Source organism: Pinus tabuliformis, chromosome 6 (assembly GCF_031772625.1).
Source record: "Pinus tabuliformis cultivar Carrire ecotype Pingquan chromosome 6, CPIR1, whole genome shotgun sequence".
Classification (NCBI taxonomy): domain Eukaryota; kingdom Viridiplantae; phylum Streptophyta; class Pinopsida; order Pinales; family Pinaceae; genus Pinus; species Pinus tabuliformis.
The window spans coordinates 845,959,015-845,975,037 of record NC_142292.1 but is presented as its reverse complement, the minus strand read 5'-3'; the positions used below and the strand labels follow the sequence as shown (position 1 = coordinate 845,975,037).

The 16,023-nt window shown below is 39.6% G+C and overlaps 1 protein-coding gene across 4 annotated transcripts in view; it reads left to right on the top strand.

Moving 5' to 3' along the window:
* LOC149261524 (azadirone synthase LFS-like) overlaps positions 1–12,031 on the top strand; it is a 396,585-nt gene extending 384,554 nt beyond the window's left edge. For 2 of the 4 annotated variants that reach the window (XM_089422350.1, XM_089422347.1), the window contains 2 exons: positions 11,036–11,115; positions 11,224–12,031. In XM_089422350.1, the coding sequence (XP_089278476.1) occupies positions 11,036–11,115; positions 11,224–11,359 (216 nt within the window). In that variant the 3' untranslated portion in view covers positions 11,360–12,031. Of the gene's footprint in view, positions 1–6,157; positions 6,290–11,035; positions 11,116–11,223 lie in introns of those variants that run through there. The other 2 variants (XM_089422355.1, XM_089422352.1) reach the window with 1 other exon arrangement.
* The last annotated feature ends 3,992 nt before the right edge of the window (positions 12,032–16,023 follow it).

Sequence of the window (16,023 nt, the reverse complement as noted above, 5' to 3'; positions counted from 1 at the left end):
GCAGTCAGGGGAGCTCAAAAGAAGTGACACAGGGACTCTGAGAGATAGCGCAGAGGGAGACGCAAATCAGAGAGACGCAGGGATGATGCAGAGAGGGACCAGAGCTGCGCAGATCCACACAGAATGACGCAATAGAGAAAGGAAGCTCTCCAAGGTGTCAGAAAGTCTCGAAGAAAATTCTCAGGTGTTTTCTCCCAATGTCTATATAAATTTTTCTATAAAAGCAATTGTTGCTAAAGATTAATAAAACCCTCCTCTGCTGCACCGGTTTTCCCGCATTGGGTTTTTCCGGCGACAATTGTCCAAAAATAATTGTGTTTATGTGATTGATTCTTGTGCATATATTTATTTCTGTATAATGATTTGATATCTGCAGCAAAATTTATTTTAATATTTACTGAAGGAATTTCATAAATAACTTATTGGGAATAATAAGTAGGTGAAATAAATCACTTACTGCAGTAATAGAATTTATGTTTAGAAATTTTCACATGGTATCGGAGCAAAGATTCGGCGACAGGAAGGAAAAATCTATTATGGGTCAAGAATATGATGCAGAGGCATCCACTCAAGAAGACTCGTGCAGATTTTCAAAAGAATGCACAAGAGACAGAAATTACGATTATTCTATGTTGGCTTCCAGATTGGAAGAAGAAGTTGCTTGTGTAGCAAGCTCTGCCTCCTCAGGGGTTTGGTATATAGATAGTGGAGCTTCCTGGCATATGACAGGAATCCAAGAATGTTTTTCAGATTATTAGGAAGAAAGAATGAATTTTCAGATCACCATGGGGAATAAGGCAAAGTGTACTCCAGTAGAGAAAGGTACTATAGTTTTTCAAACGGAATCAGGAGAGCGGTTCTGAGCTACCAATGTGTTGCATGTGCCAGGACTGGGGATGAACTTACTTTCCGTATCTCAACTTCAAAGCAAGGGCTATGACATTTTCTTCATTAAGGAGAAAGTATACGTCAAACACCTGAGTTGGAAAAAGAAGGTCCAGATCAAAATCAGAAGTAACAGGTTGTACAGGTTGCAGCTAGAATCACCAATGGCACTGATAGGCAGTAATGGAGACAAGGATTTGAATGAACTATGGCACAGAAGGATGGGACATTTGCACCATGAGGCTTTGAGAATTCTCAGAAAAACTGTAACAAGAGTTCCAGATCTTAGTACTAAACGAGATGATGTATGTAGAGGGTGTGCTCTGGGCAAGTATGCCAAAGAGGCGTTTTCTAGAAGTAACAATAGGGCCAAGGGTGTACTAGGATTGATATACTCAGACATCTGCGGACCGATGTCCACAAAAGCTCTTAGTGGTGTCGAATACTTCGTCACCTTCATCGATGACCATTCCAGGAAGACTTGGGTCTACTTTCTGAAAACCAAAGATGAGGTTTTCAGTTGATTCAAAGAGTTCAAGGCTGTAGTGGAGAATCTGACAAGAAAGAAGATAAAAGTGTTGCGCTCAGACAATGGTCGAGAGTATGTTGACAAGGACTTCACTGATTTTTGCGCTAGGAAGGGCATCAGAAGAGAGTGGACAACTGCCTACAATCCGGAGCAGAATGGAGTAACAAAAAGGAAGAACATGACTATTGTGGAAGCAGCTAGGGAAATAATGTATGATCAAGATATGCCAAAATTCCTATGGGCAGAAGCATGCAGCATGACAGTCTATGTCCAGAATATAACTCATCATAGGGCATTGGGCAAGATTACTCCAGAGCAAGTCTTCACTGGGAAGATACCTGAAGTTATTCATTTCAGGATATTTGGGCATTTAGCATATTGCCGTATACCCGAGGAGAAGAGGAAACAGTTAGATCAAATTGCAGAAAAAGGATATCATGTGGGATATAGCGAGAATGCTAAGGCATATAGAGTCTATCTTCCGGGGAGCAGGAAGGTAGTAGTTCAGCGAGATGTAAAGTTCATGGAGGATAGAGCTTTCAGAAAATCTTGAGAAATGCCTTCCGAGGAGCAGTGAAAAGATGAGCCGTTGGTCAAACCACTTCAACCAGCGGAAGCTAGTACCATAAATTCTCCTTCAGAACAGGAGGAATCACAGGAAGAGGAAGAGCTGACAGATGTGCCTACTACCAAAGGAAGAATGAGCCGGGAACTCTGACAGATTCTATGGGATGCAGAAGAATTCATTGGTGCACCCAGGAAAAGTAAAAGGGAGCTAAGATAGCTAGACAGATACCAGGCCTTAGTAGCTCAAGTTGGGGAACCCTCCAATTTTCAAGAGGTTGTTCAGCATCAAGTATGGGTGGATGCGATGGTAGAGGAATATAGCTCTATAATGGTGAATGATGTCTGGGAAGTGGTGCCTAGGCCTCAAGACAGATCAGTGGTAGGTTCAAGATGGATCTACAAGATCAAATATGTTGCAGACGGTAGTGTGGAGAAATACAAAGCTAGGTTTGTAGCTAAGGGGTATGCTCAGAAGGAAGGAATAGACTAAGAAGAAACCTTCACCCCAGTAGCCAGGTATACATCTATTAGAACTGTGATATCTCTTGCAGCACAGATGGGGTGGGAGATTCATCAGATGGATGTCAAGATGACATTCTTGAATGGGGTAATAGAAGAGGAAGTATACATTGAACAGCCAGAAGGCTTTGAGACACATGAGAAGAAATCTCATGTATGCAAATTAAAGAAAGCCTTGTATGGGCTCAAACAAGCACCTAGAGCATGGTATGGTCAAATTGATGGCTACTTGTAGAAGATGGGGTTTGTCAAGAGTGATGCAAATCCAAATCTCTACTATCTGGTTGTAGATAATGAGCCTCTAGTCCTAGTATTATATGTGGATGATCTCTTCCTAACAAGATCATCCAGGCTCATCGAGGACTGCAAGAAGAATCTAACCACAGAATTTGACATGAAGGATTTGGGACAGATGCATTATTTCCTGGGGTTGGAAGTTTGGCAGCAGAAGGGTGAGATCTTCCTTGGATAAGGGAGATATGCTACAGAAATCCTGAAGAGATTCAGGATGCAATACTGTAGGCCTATGGCTATTCCAATGACCACCAACTAGAAGAAAATTGATGCATCAGAAGACAAATATGTTGATCCCACCTTGTACAGGCAGCTCATAGGATCCCTGATGTATCTGGTCAATACCAGGCCAGAGATTTGTTACACTGTCAACACCCTTGGTTAGTTCATGGTGGAACCTAAGAGGGCGCATTGGGCAACAAGCAAACATGTTCTCAGGTATATACAAAGAACAATCGAGCATGGACTATTGTACACCAGAAGCAATGACATCAGGCTAAGTGGGTTCACTAACGCAGATTGGGTTGGAAGTTCAGTAGATCGGAAAAGTACCACTGGGTACTGTTTCAGCATTGGATCGGGGATGACTTCCTGGTGTAGTAGGAAACAGAAATCCGTAGCTCTGAGCTCAGCTGAAGCAGAATATATGGTTGCTAGCACAACTTCATGTGAAGCCATATGGCTTAGAAAATTTCTTGTGAACCTATTCCGTAGAAGGATGGATGCGACCAGGATCATGTGTGATAATCAAAGTTGCATCAAGCTCTCTGAGAATCCAGTATTTCATGATTGGTTGAAGCACATTGATATTAGGTGTTACTTTGTCAGAGACTGTGTCCAATGAGGAGTTGTACAGTTGATCTACACTCCTACAGGAGAATAGGTGGCGAACATCCTCACCAAGGCCCTAGGAAGAACAAAGTTTGTTTATTTCAGGGAGAAGATGGGGATGGTAAAGAATCCATTTTAGTAGTAGAAATGGATAAGTGTCAGGTGTTGTAGTGCAACAGTTAGTAGTGTTATGGGTAGCATATTGAGAGGGAGTTGCAGTACAAATGTAGTAGTGGCAGTGGCAGTGTCATGGGCAGCAGTACAGGTAGCAACAGTGCAGAGGATGTGAGGCAGTAGGCCAAGCATCAACATAGGTATCGGTGCTATAGGATCAGTGTGATGTTTCAGTGGTGGAGCATTACTAGAGCATGTTCCTCGCTAATAGGGAGTGTTGATTTGTGGTAGCATCAGATGTGCTCTAGCCATGAAAATTGGTGGAGAGGCTAAGGCACATAAGATCTCCAAAACCCATAAATAGTTTTGGTAAATTCCTTCCGATTAAAGAGATATTAAAATGATTAATATTTTTAATGGAGTTCCTAAGTCTAAACTTAGGAAAATTAAAATATTAATGGGTATTAATATAAAACTGGGTGAGAAGGTTCTAAATGACGAGAATCAAGCCAAATCTAATCCTAGCCATTGATTAGGGACTTATTCTCAGTCGTTGAAGACTCAACAGGAAAGGTATAAGAGGAGGCTTGAGGGTTAGTTGGAGAAACACCAACAGATACTTAGTATCTCAAGGAAAATCGATTCTCAAAAAGAAGGAGATCGATTGTCAGAGGGAGAGTTGCAGGGTGGAGGAAGAGGGGGGATTAGCAGTAGTCAGGGGAGCTCAGAAGAAGTGACGCAGGGACTCAAAGAGATAGCGCAGAGGGAGACGCGGATCAGAGAGACGCGAGGATGACGCAAAGAGGGACCAGAGTTGCTCAAAGCCACGCAGAATGATGCAGGGTTGACGCAGTAGAGAAAGGAAGCTCTCTAGGGTGTCACAAATTCTCAAAGAAAAGTTTTAGGTCCAGTGTCTATGTAAATTTTTCTGTAAAAGTGATTGTTGCTGAAGATTAATAAAACCCTCCTCTGTTGCACCGGTTTTCCCGCATTGGGTTTTTCCAGGGACAATTGTCCAAAAATAACTGTGTTGATGTGATTGATTCTTGTGCATATATTTATTTTTGTATAATGATGTGATATCTGCAGTAGAATTTATTTTAATATTTACTGAAGGGATTTCATAAATAACTTATTGGGAATAATAAGTAGGTGAAATAAATCAGTTACTGCATTAATAGAATTTCTGTTCAAAAATTTTCACATTTAGGTCTCCTCCTATAATAATGTTGTCATTATGCATGAATGATGTATTCATCAGCTTGTCCCAAAATCCCTCCCTATTATGACAGGGACCATAAATATTAATCAGTCTGAGGGGCACATCAATTTCAGTGGCTGTGAAATCAGCCCCCAAATATCCTTCACCACCCCAAATATTGTCAATCTTGATAGTCTTTTTATTGAAACCCAAAGCACATCCCCCAGATCTCCCTCTCACATCCAAAGTATGGAAAATCCAGCCTGGAAGCATGTTCGACAAAATCTTGTTGATGGAGCCCCCATCTCCCAAAGTCTCTTGTAGCAATAATACATCAATCCTAACCGAGCCTAATAGTCTTCTAAGCGTCAGTTTCTTGTCTGGGCTGGCCAAACCCCTGCAATTGAAAGATAGGCACTTCATGGGATAACCCAATCAGGGTTTCCCTTTGCTCTAAGAACCCGATCAATAGGAATCTGGATACCATTCGCCACCTCAATGCCCGCTCTCAGGATGGATTTTGACATATAGGATTGTCTACCCCTGGGTAATTTTTGAGCTCTTGTGGGGAGGGGGTCCTCACCCAATCCGAAGGTGAGGGTTTGGGGATGGGTCTGTGATCTAAGGTTGTACCTATGCGAGCTACTGGAAGTAGAGTCCTCCCTAGTAGGAATAGAGAGAGAGTCCATGGTAATAGTCGGTATAGTAACCAGATCAGTGGGGGGAGCTGATGCAATAGGGCAATTAATTGAACTCAATTTACATGCATCTAAACCCATTCCCGAAGCAGCTAAAGATAACAATGCAATGCCAAAATTCATAAAATTATGAGAAGAGGGGGGGGAGAGGAATGATTGGATCAGTGTCGTATCTCCAGTGATAGTGTGAAGTATTTCTCACTAATTCTCTGCCAGTCAGATTCTCTGTATCGGATAGCTAGTAAGGCATCCAAAGATTGTATTCAGAAACTACTACATAATAATACAAACCTTCAGCGGCTGCACCGGTTCTCCCGCATTGGGTTTTTCCGGGGACATTTGTCCAAAAACAACGGTGTGAATTGTGTGTGGGTATTTCTTCTTGCTCAGTTCTTGTTTCCACATATTACTTAAGTTGTGAAGGTTGCAGTTGTATTTATTTCGATGTTTACCATATAACACTGTAAATAACTTGATTTAGTAGGAGAAATATAATCAGTTGCTGCAATAGTGATTCAGGGATTCCGAATTTTCACACAGCGCAGTCCCAGCAGGAGTGATGCAGCACTGCACAGAAACTACGTTGAGACAGCGCAGAGGCTCATCTCCAACGCAGAGCAGTGTCGGATTTCCTAGTGACAGGGTCAGATCATCTCACTATCTTTTTGTCCAATTAGATCTCTGTATAGGATTGCCAGTTTGGGCATCCGAAGAATTGTACTCAGAAATTACTACATAATAATACAAACCCTCAGCTGCTGCACCGGTTTTGCCACATTGGGTTTTCCGGGGACATTTGTCCAAAAACAATGGTGTCACTAGCGTGTGCTATTTCTTTCTTGCTCAGTTATTGTTTCCGCATATTATTTAAGTTGTGAAGGCTGCAGTTGTATTTATTTTAATGTTTACCGTATAATACTGTAAATAACTTGATTCAGTAGGAGAAATATAATCAGTTGCTGCAGTAGTGATTTGGTGATTCCAAATTTTCACACTCATCTGCTGAATCAAGGCACTAAATAGCATCCCTGAAGACAACTGAGCAGAAGCATAGATGGAGTACATTGCTCCGAGTCTAATTGCTAGCAGCCCTGCCTTTCAAAGTGTATGCTATGAACATCAAATCTATTCAAAACTCAAATGTTTTCAACTTCTAAAAATTAAAGTATTTTTACCTCTATTGTGTGACAAGCTCTTCATGGTCAGACCCTCACAGTGGACTCTCATGGCATGGGTGAATGCTAACAGGGTTGGCAAGTACTCTTCTGTCTCACGTCAGCAGTGAGTCGACAACTTTGTTAGCATCATCATTATTTCACCTATTCTTGCTGGCTGTGTGTGTGATAAGTCCCTTTCAGAGGCTGTAACAGTGATTCAGAGATTCTGAATTTTCACACAGCGCAGTCCCAGCAGGAGTGACGCAGCACTGCACAAAAACTACGTAGAGACAGCGCAGAGGCTCATCTCCAACGCAGAGCAGTGCCGGATTTCCTAGTGACAGGGTGAGATCATCTCACTATCTTTTTGTCCAATTAGATCTCTGTATAGGATTGCCAGTTTGGGCATCTGAAGAATTGTACTAAGAAATGACTACATAATAATACAAACCCTCAGCTGCTGCACCGGTTTTGCCACATTGGGTTTTCCAGGGACATTTGTCCAAAAACAACGGTGTCACTTGCGTGTGCTATTTCTTTCTTGCTCAGTTCTTGTTTCCGCATATTATTTAAGTTGTGAAGGCTGCAGTTGTATTTATTTTAATGTTTACCGTATAATACTGTAAATAACTTGATTCAGTAGGAGAAATATAATCAGTTGCTGCAGTAGTGATTCGGGGATTCCAAGTTTTCACACTCATCTGCTGAATCAAGGCACTAAATAGCATCCCTGAAGACAACTGAGCAGAAGCATAGATGGAGTACATTGCTCCGAGTCTAATTGCTAGCAGCCCTGCCTTTCAAAGTGTATGCTATGAACATCAAATCTATTCAAAACTCAAATGTTTTCAACTTCTAAAAATTAAAGTATTTTTACCTCTATTGTGTGACAAGCTCTTCATGGTCAGACCCTCACAATGGACTCTCATGGCATGGGTGAATGCTAACAGGGTTGGCAAGTACTCTTCTGTCTCATGTCAGCAGTAAGTCGACAACTTTGTTAGCATCATCATTATTTCACCTATTCTTGCTGGCTATGTGTGTGATAAGTCCCTTTCAGAGGCTGTAACAGTGATTCAGGGATTCCGAATTTTCACAGCGCAGTCCCAGCAGGAGTGATGCAGCGCTGCACAGAAACTACGTAGAGACAGCGCAGAGGCTCATCTCCAACGCAGATCAGTGCCAGATTTCCTAGTGACAGGGTGAGATCATCTCACTATCTTTTTGTCCAATTAGATCTCTGTATAGGATTGCCAGTTTGGGCATCTGAAGAATTGTACTCAGAAATTACTACATAATAATACAAACCCTCAGCTGCTGCACCGGTTTTCCCACATTGGGTTTTCCGGGGACATTTGTCCAAAAACAATGGTGTCACTTGTGTGTGCTATTTCTTTCTTGCTCAGTTCTTGTTTCCGCATATTATTTAAGTTGTGAAGGCTGCAGTTGTATTTATTTTAATGTTTACCGTATAATACTGTAAATAACTTGATTCAGTAGGAGAAATATAATCAGTTGCTGCAGTAGTGATTCGGGGATTCCAAATTTTCACACTCATCTGCTGAATCAAGGCACTAAATAGCATCCCTGAAGACAACTGAGCAGAAGCATAGATGGAGTACATTGCTCTGAGTCTAATTGCTAGCAGCCCTGCCTTTCAAAGTGTATGCTATGAACATCAAATCTATTCAAAACTCAAATGTTTTCAACTTCTAAAAATTAAAGTATTTTTACCTCTATTGTGTGACAAGCTCTTCATGGTCAGACCCTCACAGTGGACTCTCATGGCATGGGTGAATGCTAACAGGGTTGGCAAGTACTCTTCTGTCTCACGTCAGCAGTGAGTCAACAACTTTGTTAGCATCATCATTATTTCACCTATTCTTGCTGGCTGTGCGTGTGATAAGTCCCTTTCAGAGGCTGTAACAGTGAACTAGTACACAGTATCATTGGGAACAATTATCTGGAGATTGCACTGCTGAAAGTCTCATTGGAAGTTGGTCAAACACTGAAGGATGTCTTGCTGCTTGCATACCAGGTTCCTCTTTGTGTTCTCTGTAATGTATTTCTCATTGTTTTGAGAGAAAACCCTTGTCATGTCCAGTGCATCAATGTTATGAAGTTTTATCAGTTGTTTTGTCAAATTTCTGAGTTTGAATGAAATATCAGTCACTGGTTAGAGGTTGGATTTTTCATATATGAGTCACTGTATGTTTATATCTAGCACCAAATAATAAATTTCACCTACAGCAGTGTATTTGTGACGTGTTTGACCAAATTTCACACTGAAAGAGGATAGTAAAACCCAGGAATTTATTGGTCCTCTTGGGATATTTCCAATCGGGAATCTTACATTCTCTTAGGTTACCTAATATAGGGAAGCCTCCCTAGTGGTGAAAATCCACTAAAGAGCAGGAGGTAGTGGCTGTGATGACAGTGGGCCACACCTCATATTGTTGTCCCTTGATCTAACTCTTGTCTTGTGAGTCACCCTCACAAAACCCGTTAGATTTTGAGACAACACCGCACTTGCTACAGCTGATTGTCCCACTCTAGCAAACTAGAGCTCATCTGCTGAATAAAGGCACTAAATATTAAATAACATCCCTGAAGACAACTGAGCAGAAGCATAGGTGGAGTACATTGCTCCCAGTCTAATTGCTAGCAACCCTGCCTTTCAAAGCGTATGCTATGAACATCAAATCTATTCAAAACTCAAATGTTTTCAACTTTTTAAAATTAAAGTATTTTTACCTCTATTGTGTGACAAGCTCTTCATGGTCAGACCCTCACAGTGTACTCTCATGGCACGGGTGAATGTTAACAAGGTTGGCAAGTACTCTTCTGTCTCATGTCAGCAATTAGTCAACAACTTTGTTAGCATCATCATTATTTCACCTATTTTTGCTGGCTGTGCATGTGATAAGTCCCTTTTGGAGGCTGTAACAGTGAACTAATACACAGTATCATTGGGAACAATTATCTGGAGATTGCACTGCTGAAAGTTTCATTGGAAGTTGGTCAAACACTGAAGGACGTCTTGCTGCTTGCATAACAGGTTCCTATTTGTGTTCTCTGTTATGTATTTCTCATCATTTTGAATGTAAAACCCATGTCATGTCCAGTGCATCAATGTTATGAAGTTTTATCAGTTCTTTTGTCAAACTTCTGAGTTTTAATTAAATATCAGTCACTGGTTAGAGGTTGGATTCTTCATATATGAGTCACTGTATGTATTTAGCGCCAAATAATAAATTTCACCTACAGCAGTGTATTTGTGATGTGTTTGACAAAGTTTCACACTGAAAGAGGATAGTAAAACCCAGAAATTTATTGGTCCTCTTGGGATATTTCCAATCGGGAATCTTACATTCTCTTAGGTTACCTAACATAGGGAAGCCTCCCTAGTGGTGAAAATCCACTAAAGAAGGAGGTAGCGGCTGTGGTGAAAGTGGGCCACACCTCATATTATTGTCCCTTGATCTAGCTCTTGTGTTGTGAGTCACCCTCACAAAACCTGTTAAATTTTGAGGCAACACCCCTCACTTGCTACAGCTGATTATACCACTCTAGCAAACTAGAGCTCGTCTGCTGAATCAAGGCACTAAATAACATCCCTGAAGACAACTGAGCAGAAGCATAGATGGAGTATATTGCTCCCAGTCTAATTGCTCGCAGCCCTGCCTTTCAAAGCGTATGCTATGAACATCAAATCTATTCAAAACTCAAATGTTTTCAACTTTTTAAAATTAAAGTAGTTTTACCTCCATTGTGTGACAAGCTCTTCATGGTCAGACACTCACAGTGGACTCTCATGGTATGGGTGAATGCTAACAGGGTTGGCAAGTACTCTTCTGTCTCACGTCAACAATGAGTCAACAACTTTGTTAACATCATCATCATTTCACAATCATCATGCAGAGATTTACCTTAAAATCCATTCATCCATTTTATTTTTGTCATATGTTTGTATCAAATGTTCCTTCTTTCCCAGACACACATATCGTGTATACTATTTTGGCCAGGTTGTAGATCTGGTATGCTCTGTGCTATTAATTAGCAAACTGCTTCCACAGTTTTGATAGTATAATGGGTGAGATAGATGGCTACATTTGGATATCTATTATTTTTACACATATTCTTTGACATGTGCATGCCCCTATTCATGGTCGAGCTTACACCTATTCAAAAATGCCGTGTAGATGAAGGAAATTCACTCACCATATTGTTTTATTGGCAGATAGCATATTTCCTGGAACCCAGCCATGACTGCATTGTGAAGTGTCTTCCAACTTGTTATTCAGAGACAAATCCTCCCAAGTATGTAAGAGATTATTATATTTGAACTGAGTGGAAAGTTATAAAAGACTCTTATTCTGAGGATCGAATATCAGTTTAAAAGTGTTGTTGTGATGAACATTTTGGCAGGTATCCTCCAGTTAAATGCGAGGATTATCTATCCAAGCGGTATAAGGATACTCATACTGACCTCAATACATATACAGAAATTTCAGAATTGTACGAGAGAGGGGATAGTCACACGTTAAATGGTGTGCATGTTTGATTCAATGTTAAGCAAGAAGCAACAAGAATCTGCCCAGATTATCTTATCAAGGCAGACTTCTGATTATTCAGCATGAAGGAGATATTCTTGGCCAACAGGATGATATGACTATCTACATGGAAAACCCGATATTCAGTAGTATATTAATCTGTGACAATGGCTTTACTTGATTGATATATAACCACAATAAGCAGAAACAAGCCATTTTCAATGTATAAAACAAAAATAATTCATGGTTCAAATCCTCTCTAATGCATTATGCAATACGTTTCATACAAAATATTTGGACTTAGGACAAATATCTTGTTCTCTTCTTAACACACGGGAAGCTAGGGTCTCTGCCAGCATTTTGACAAAGTCATGACATTCTTTGCAACAATTATTCTAAATGTATCTACAGTTAGTTCAATCTATCAGAATAAATAAATAGAAGCTACACGTATCTGGTTCCATTTGGAATCTGGGAAGATCGACATACGAGCATTTCATCCATGCCTGAAAGGTCGGGTGAATTGAATGACGAATGCAATTATGTGTTCATATTTTCCAGAGTATTCCTTATTTTTCAACTATACTACTAAAGATCTCATTTCTCTTCCCAGTGTTGGCAGGAAAGCTTGACCTTTGTATGATATGTAATGCGAATTTAGATATTTAAAAGCTCAAAACCTATATTTAGTTTGCATCATTTGCAATGAGGATTCTGTAATTCTTTCATAGCTGCCACACATTATTCACTTTTTTAGAAGTATGTTGATTATATCCTATAAAAATTTGAAAGTGATACTTCATACAAGCTAGATTGAATGAATTACCACCCCGGTCGCATAGGGAAAACGTCAAATTCGCCTATTTATGCAAGTGAACTGTTCCACAATGAACATTGCTTAAGCATGTACCTAGCCTACTTAAACAGGTGAACAGTCCCACAAAGTGAAATGCGAAAGCACCTACCTTGAGGGAATAAGAACCCTGGTGGGTGACTTGAAATGCCACTGCTCCATTGAATCAGAAGCCCATTGGAATCCTTCATATTTAACATGGGAAAAATATCTTTTTCTCTTCTTAACACACGGGAAGCTAGAGTCCCTCCAGCATTTTTACAGTCATGACATTCTTTGCAACAATTATTCTAAATGTATCGACAGTTGGTTCAATCTGCCAGAATAAATCAATAGAAGCGACACGTATCTGTTTCCATCTGGAATCTGAGAAGGTCGATATAGGAGCATTTCATCCCATGCCTAAAAGGTCAGGGGTGAACTGAATGACGAATGCAATTATGTGTTCTTCATATTTGCCAGAGTATTCCTTATTTTCAACTATACTACTAAATATCTTATTTCTCTTCCCAGTGTTGGCTGAAGAGCTTGACATTTGTAAGATTTGTAATGTGAATTTAGATTTTTAAAAGCTCAAAACCTATATTTCTTTTCATTTGCAATGAGGATTCTATATTTCTTTCATATCTGCCACCGATTATTTTCAATTTTTTAAGAGTATGTTGATTATATCGTATAAAAATTTGAAAGTGATACTTCATCCAAACTAGATTGAATGAATTACCTACCCATGGCCTACCCTCGGTTGCATAGGTTGAACGTCAAATTCACCTATTTATGCAAGTGAACTGTTCCACAATGAACATTGCTTAAGCATGTACCTGGCCTACTTAAACAGGTGAACAGTCCCACAAAGGGAAATGCAAAAGCACCTACCTCGAGGGAAAAAGAAACCTGGTGGGTGACTTGAAATGCCACCGCTCCATTAAATCACAACCCCATTGGAATCTTTCATATTTAAGTATTTATAATCTTTTGCACTCTGGACAAAGTTGCTTTGTAATTTCACATACTTTTGAACTTCACCACCATTATGCCAAAACGGGCAACTACGGTGCATATAGTTACAAAGAAAAATGAGAGCAATATAGATTCCACCACAGAATTGAGATATTCCCACTGAAGTAGAATTGCACTGGATTAGAATCTCTTCATCTTAATCGTCTTGATGATGAACCATGGATGGTTCGAAACGTGTTTTTGATTTTTAATTTAATTAGGTGATGGATCCAGAGGACAGTTATCTAAGTACTTCTACTTACAGAGGTCTTTATTCAGATAGAATTGCTAAAATTTTATTTCAGATGACTGGATTGCACTGTACTTTATCAGTTCTCATGGTAGATATTCTACATTTATAATGCAATAAAAAAATGAGATAGAAGCCGTAGAGAAATTTTGAAAGGCTCAAACACCTCAAATCATGATTCCACCAGACTTTGTTGATTTTAGCTAGGCAAAGCTTAGGGATCAAACGTAATTCCATGCTTATTAGGTATCCATTTTCTTAACATGGCTTGGGAGGTCCACACTGGGCACTCACAAATTTTCAATCACAACAGCCTATGCACTTATAATTGGAATCCCTCTATGAAGGTAAGTAATGACTTTATAGAATGCAGTTGCCAATATTTGCCTCTAGAACAGGTCACCTTGCCAATCTAGCAGGTTACATCTTGTCTGGGGTTTCTATACACGATTTATATAATCAACATGTTCTTTAAAATTTACCCAAAACAAAGTGTGTTTGGGCTCACACACATGAGAAAGAGAGAGCGAGTAATTGGCATGACTTAAACTTTAGGATGTCATATAAAATGAGGGATTTCAGGTGTGAATTGTTGAAGGAGGGTTACAATGTGAGGGGACGTCTATACCTCAGAGTTGTTTGGCGAATTGTATCAGATTGTATTGCTTTCATTATCGAGGCAATAAATTGGTTCACATCACAAATAATCCCTGAAATTAATCTAGAAGGGACTCAAGTTGCCTCCTTATCGACAACAATGGCCTTTGATGTTACTAAGGATAATATAATAGTAGGATATTGCAGCAAGTTGAGGCTCACTTCTAAGAAAATGCTAACATGGGAAATAACCTAAAATTTTCCCATGTCATATGCAAATGTGTCCTTACCTAGAGAGGGTTCTCAAGAGATTATCTAACTCTTTGTCCTCATAAAATGGTTCATTTTCCAAAGTTGAATATGTTCACTTGGCAACTTCAATGATTGTTGTCTGTCCACTAAAGCTAGCAGAGGCTCAGAGCAAAGTCACATCGAGATATGGGCTAGAGACTATGGGGGGAAACAAGGGATTGGTTACTCAATGTCACCTTAGCAACCAGTGTGCTCTTTAGTGGAATTTCACCACAAGGGAGACTTCCTTGTATTCATCTATAATGTTATTCTAATTAGAAGGCTCAAGGTGATATGAATGGCCTAGGGAAGGGTACCTTATAGCTGAAATAGACTCGAGTCTTCTTTATAAAGGAACAAGTATTCTAACCATAGACAAGTTGAGGACTACTACAAGTTATGGTTTATTGATAGACAATGATAAGGAGTAGTTGGACATGCAGTAGTCAAAGAAAGGATTACCTAAATTATTTATGTCAACAAAGGAATAGGGGAACCCTCAAATAGGCTTCAAGTTGAAGCCTGCTTAAGGACTAGATTTTCATACACAAAGGAGCTAAGAAACAATAACGTCAACCCTAATAGGGAGTTATAACTGGAATAAATGCTAGACTTTGCGTTTGAAGGGTTCAAGATGGTAAACCTTGAATTTTCAACCACAAGCATCCACTCAAAGCTCAACTATATGGCAAATCAACCCTAGGAAACCCTAGCAGATTTCCATAAAAAGCCTAGGAGAGGTAAGTTAAAGGAAAATACTTACATTTTGATAAATTTTGATTAACACAATCATGGTCAGTGCCTAATCCTACAAGGGCTAATGGATTTTTACATCAAATTTCAAAGGACAATGAAAATTGCTTGAAGGGGAGAAAAAATATTTTCTTCTTGTGAAACCCTAGCTACACTTTTTGTGAGGAGAGAAATTAAGTAGAGAAGATGCACTTGAGGAATTCTTCTATATGATTCAAGGAAGAATAAATTTGACATGCAAAAATTCACCAAGATTTCCAATAAACAGTATGCATTTAGACATGGAACATTTTAGAAACCCTAGCTTAAATTCATTCGCATGCAAAATATAGAAAAGTCAGCAATGAACTTACAAATTCCACCAAAAACTCTTATTTCAATACCAAAAAGGCATCTCCAATGCAAAAATCAATCTCCAAGATAAAATGTTCCATAAAAATCACATTGTCTCAAAGTAGCAATTTAGATAAGGTAATTCACTCTCTCTCTAAGGACTCTGAATTCACATGTGTGATGATGCTAAAATGAAGTGGAGGGGTCCTCTTTTTATATGAGGTCTATCCCTTCCATTTTCTAAAAATGATTAAGCCTACAAGCCCTAAAACAAGTTTAGTTTTTGAATGTTCCACAAACAAGAGGTTATAAGCCAACCTCATAGCTCAAAACATTAAAATAGTATCGTAAATGCCCACATGTGTGGGTCAATTTCCTCTACAAGCATGACATCATCTCCTTTTTTAGCAATAAATGCCACAATAAAGTGTGGAATGGGATAAGGAGATGCTCCACCACCATAATCAACTCTAAATCTTAAGGAGAAGCCTTAAGAAGTGCCTCAAAGTGCCTCCATGTCCAAAAACCATGTTGTAGGTGCCCTACATCACCCTCTCAAGGGCTAGATGGTTGACATGGCACCTTCTCTCTCTAGGTTG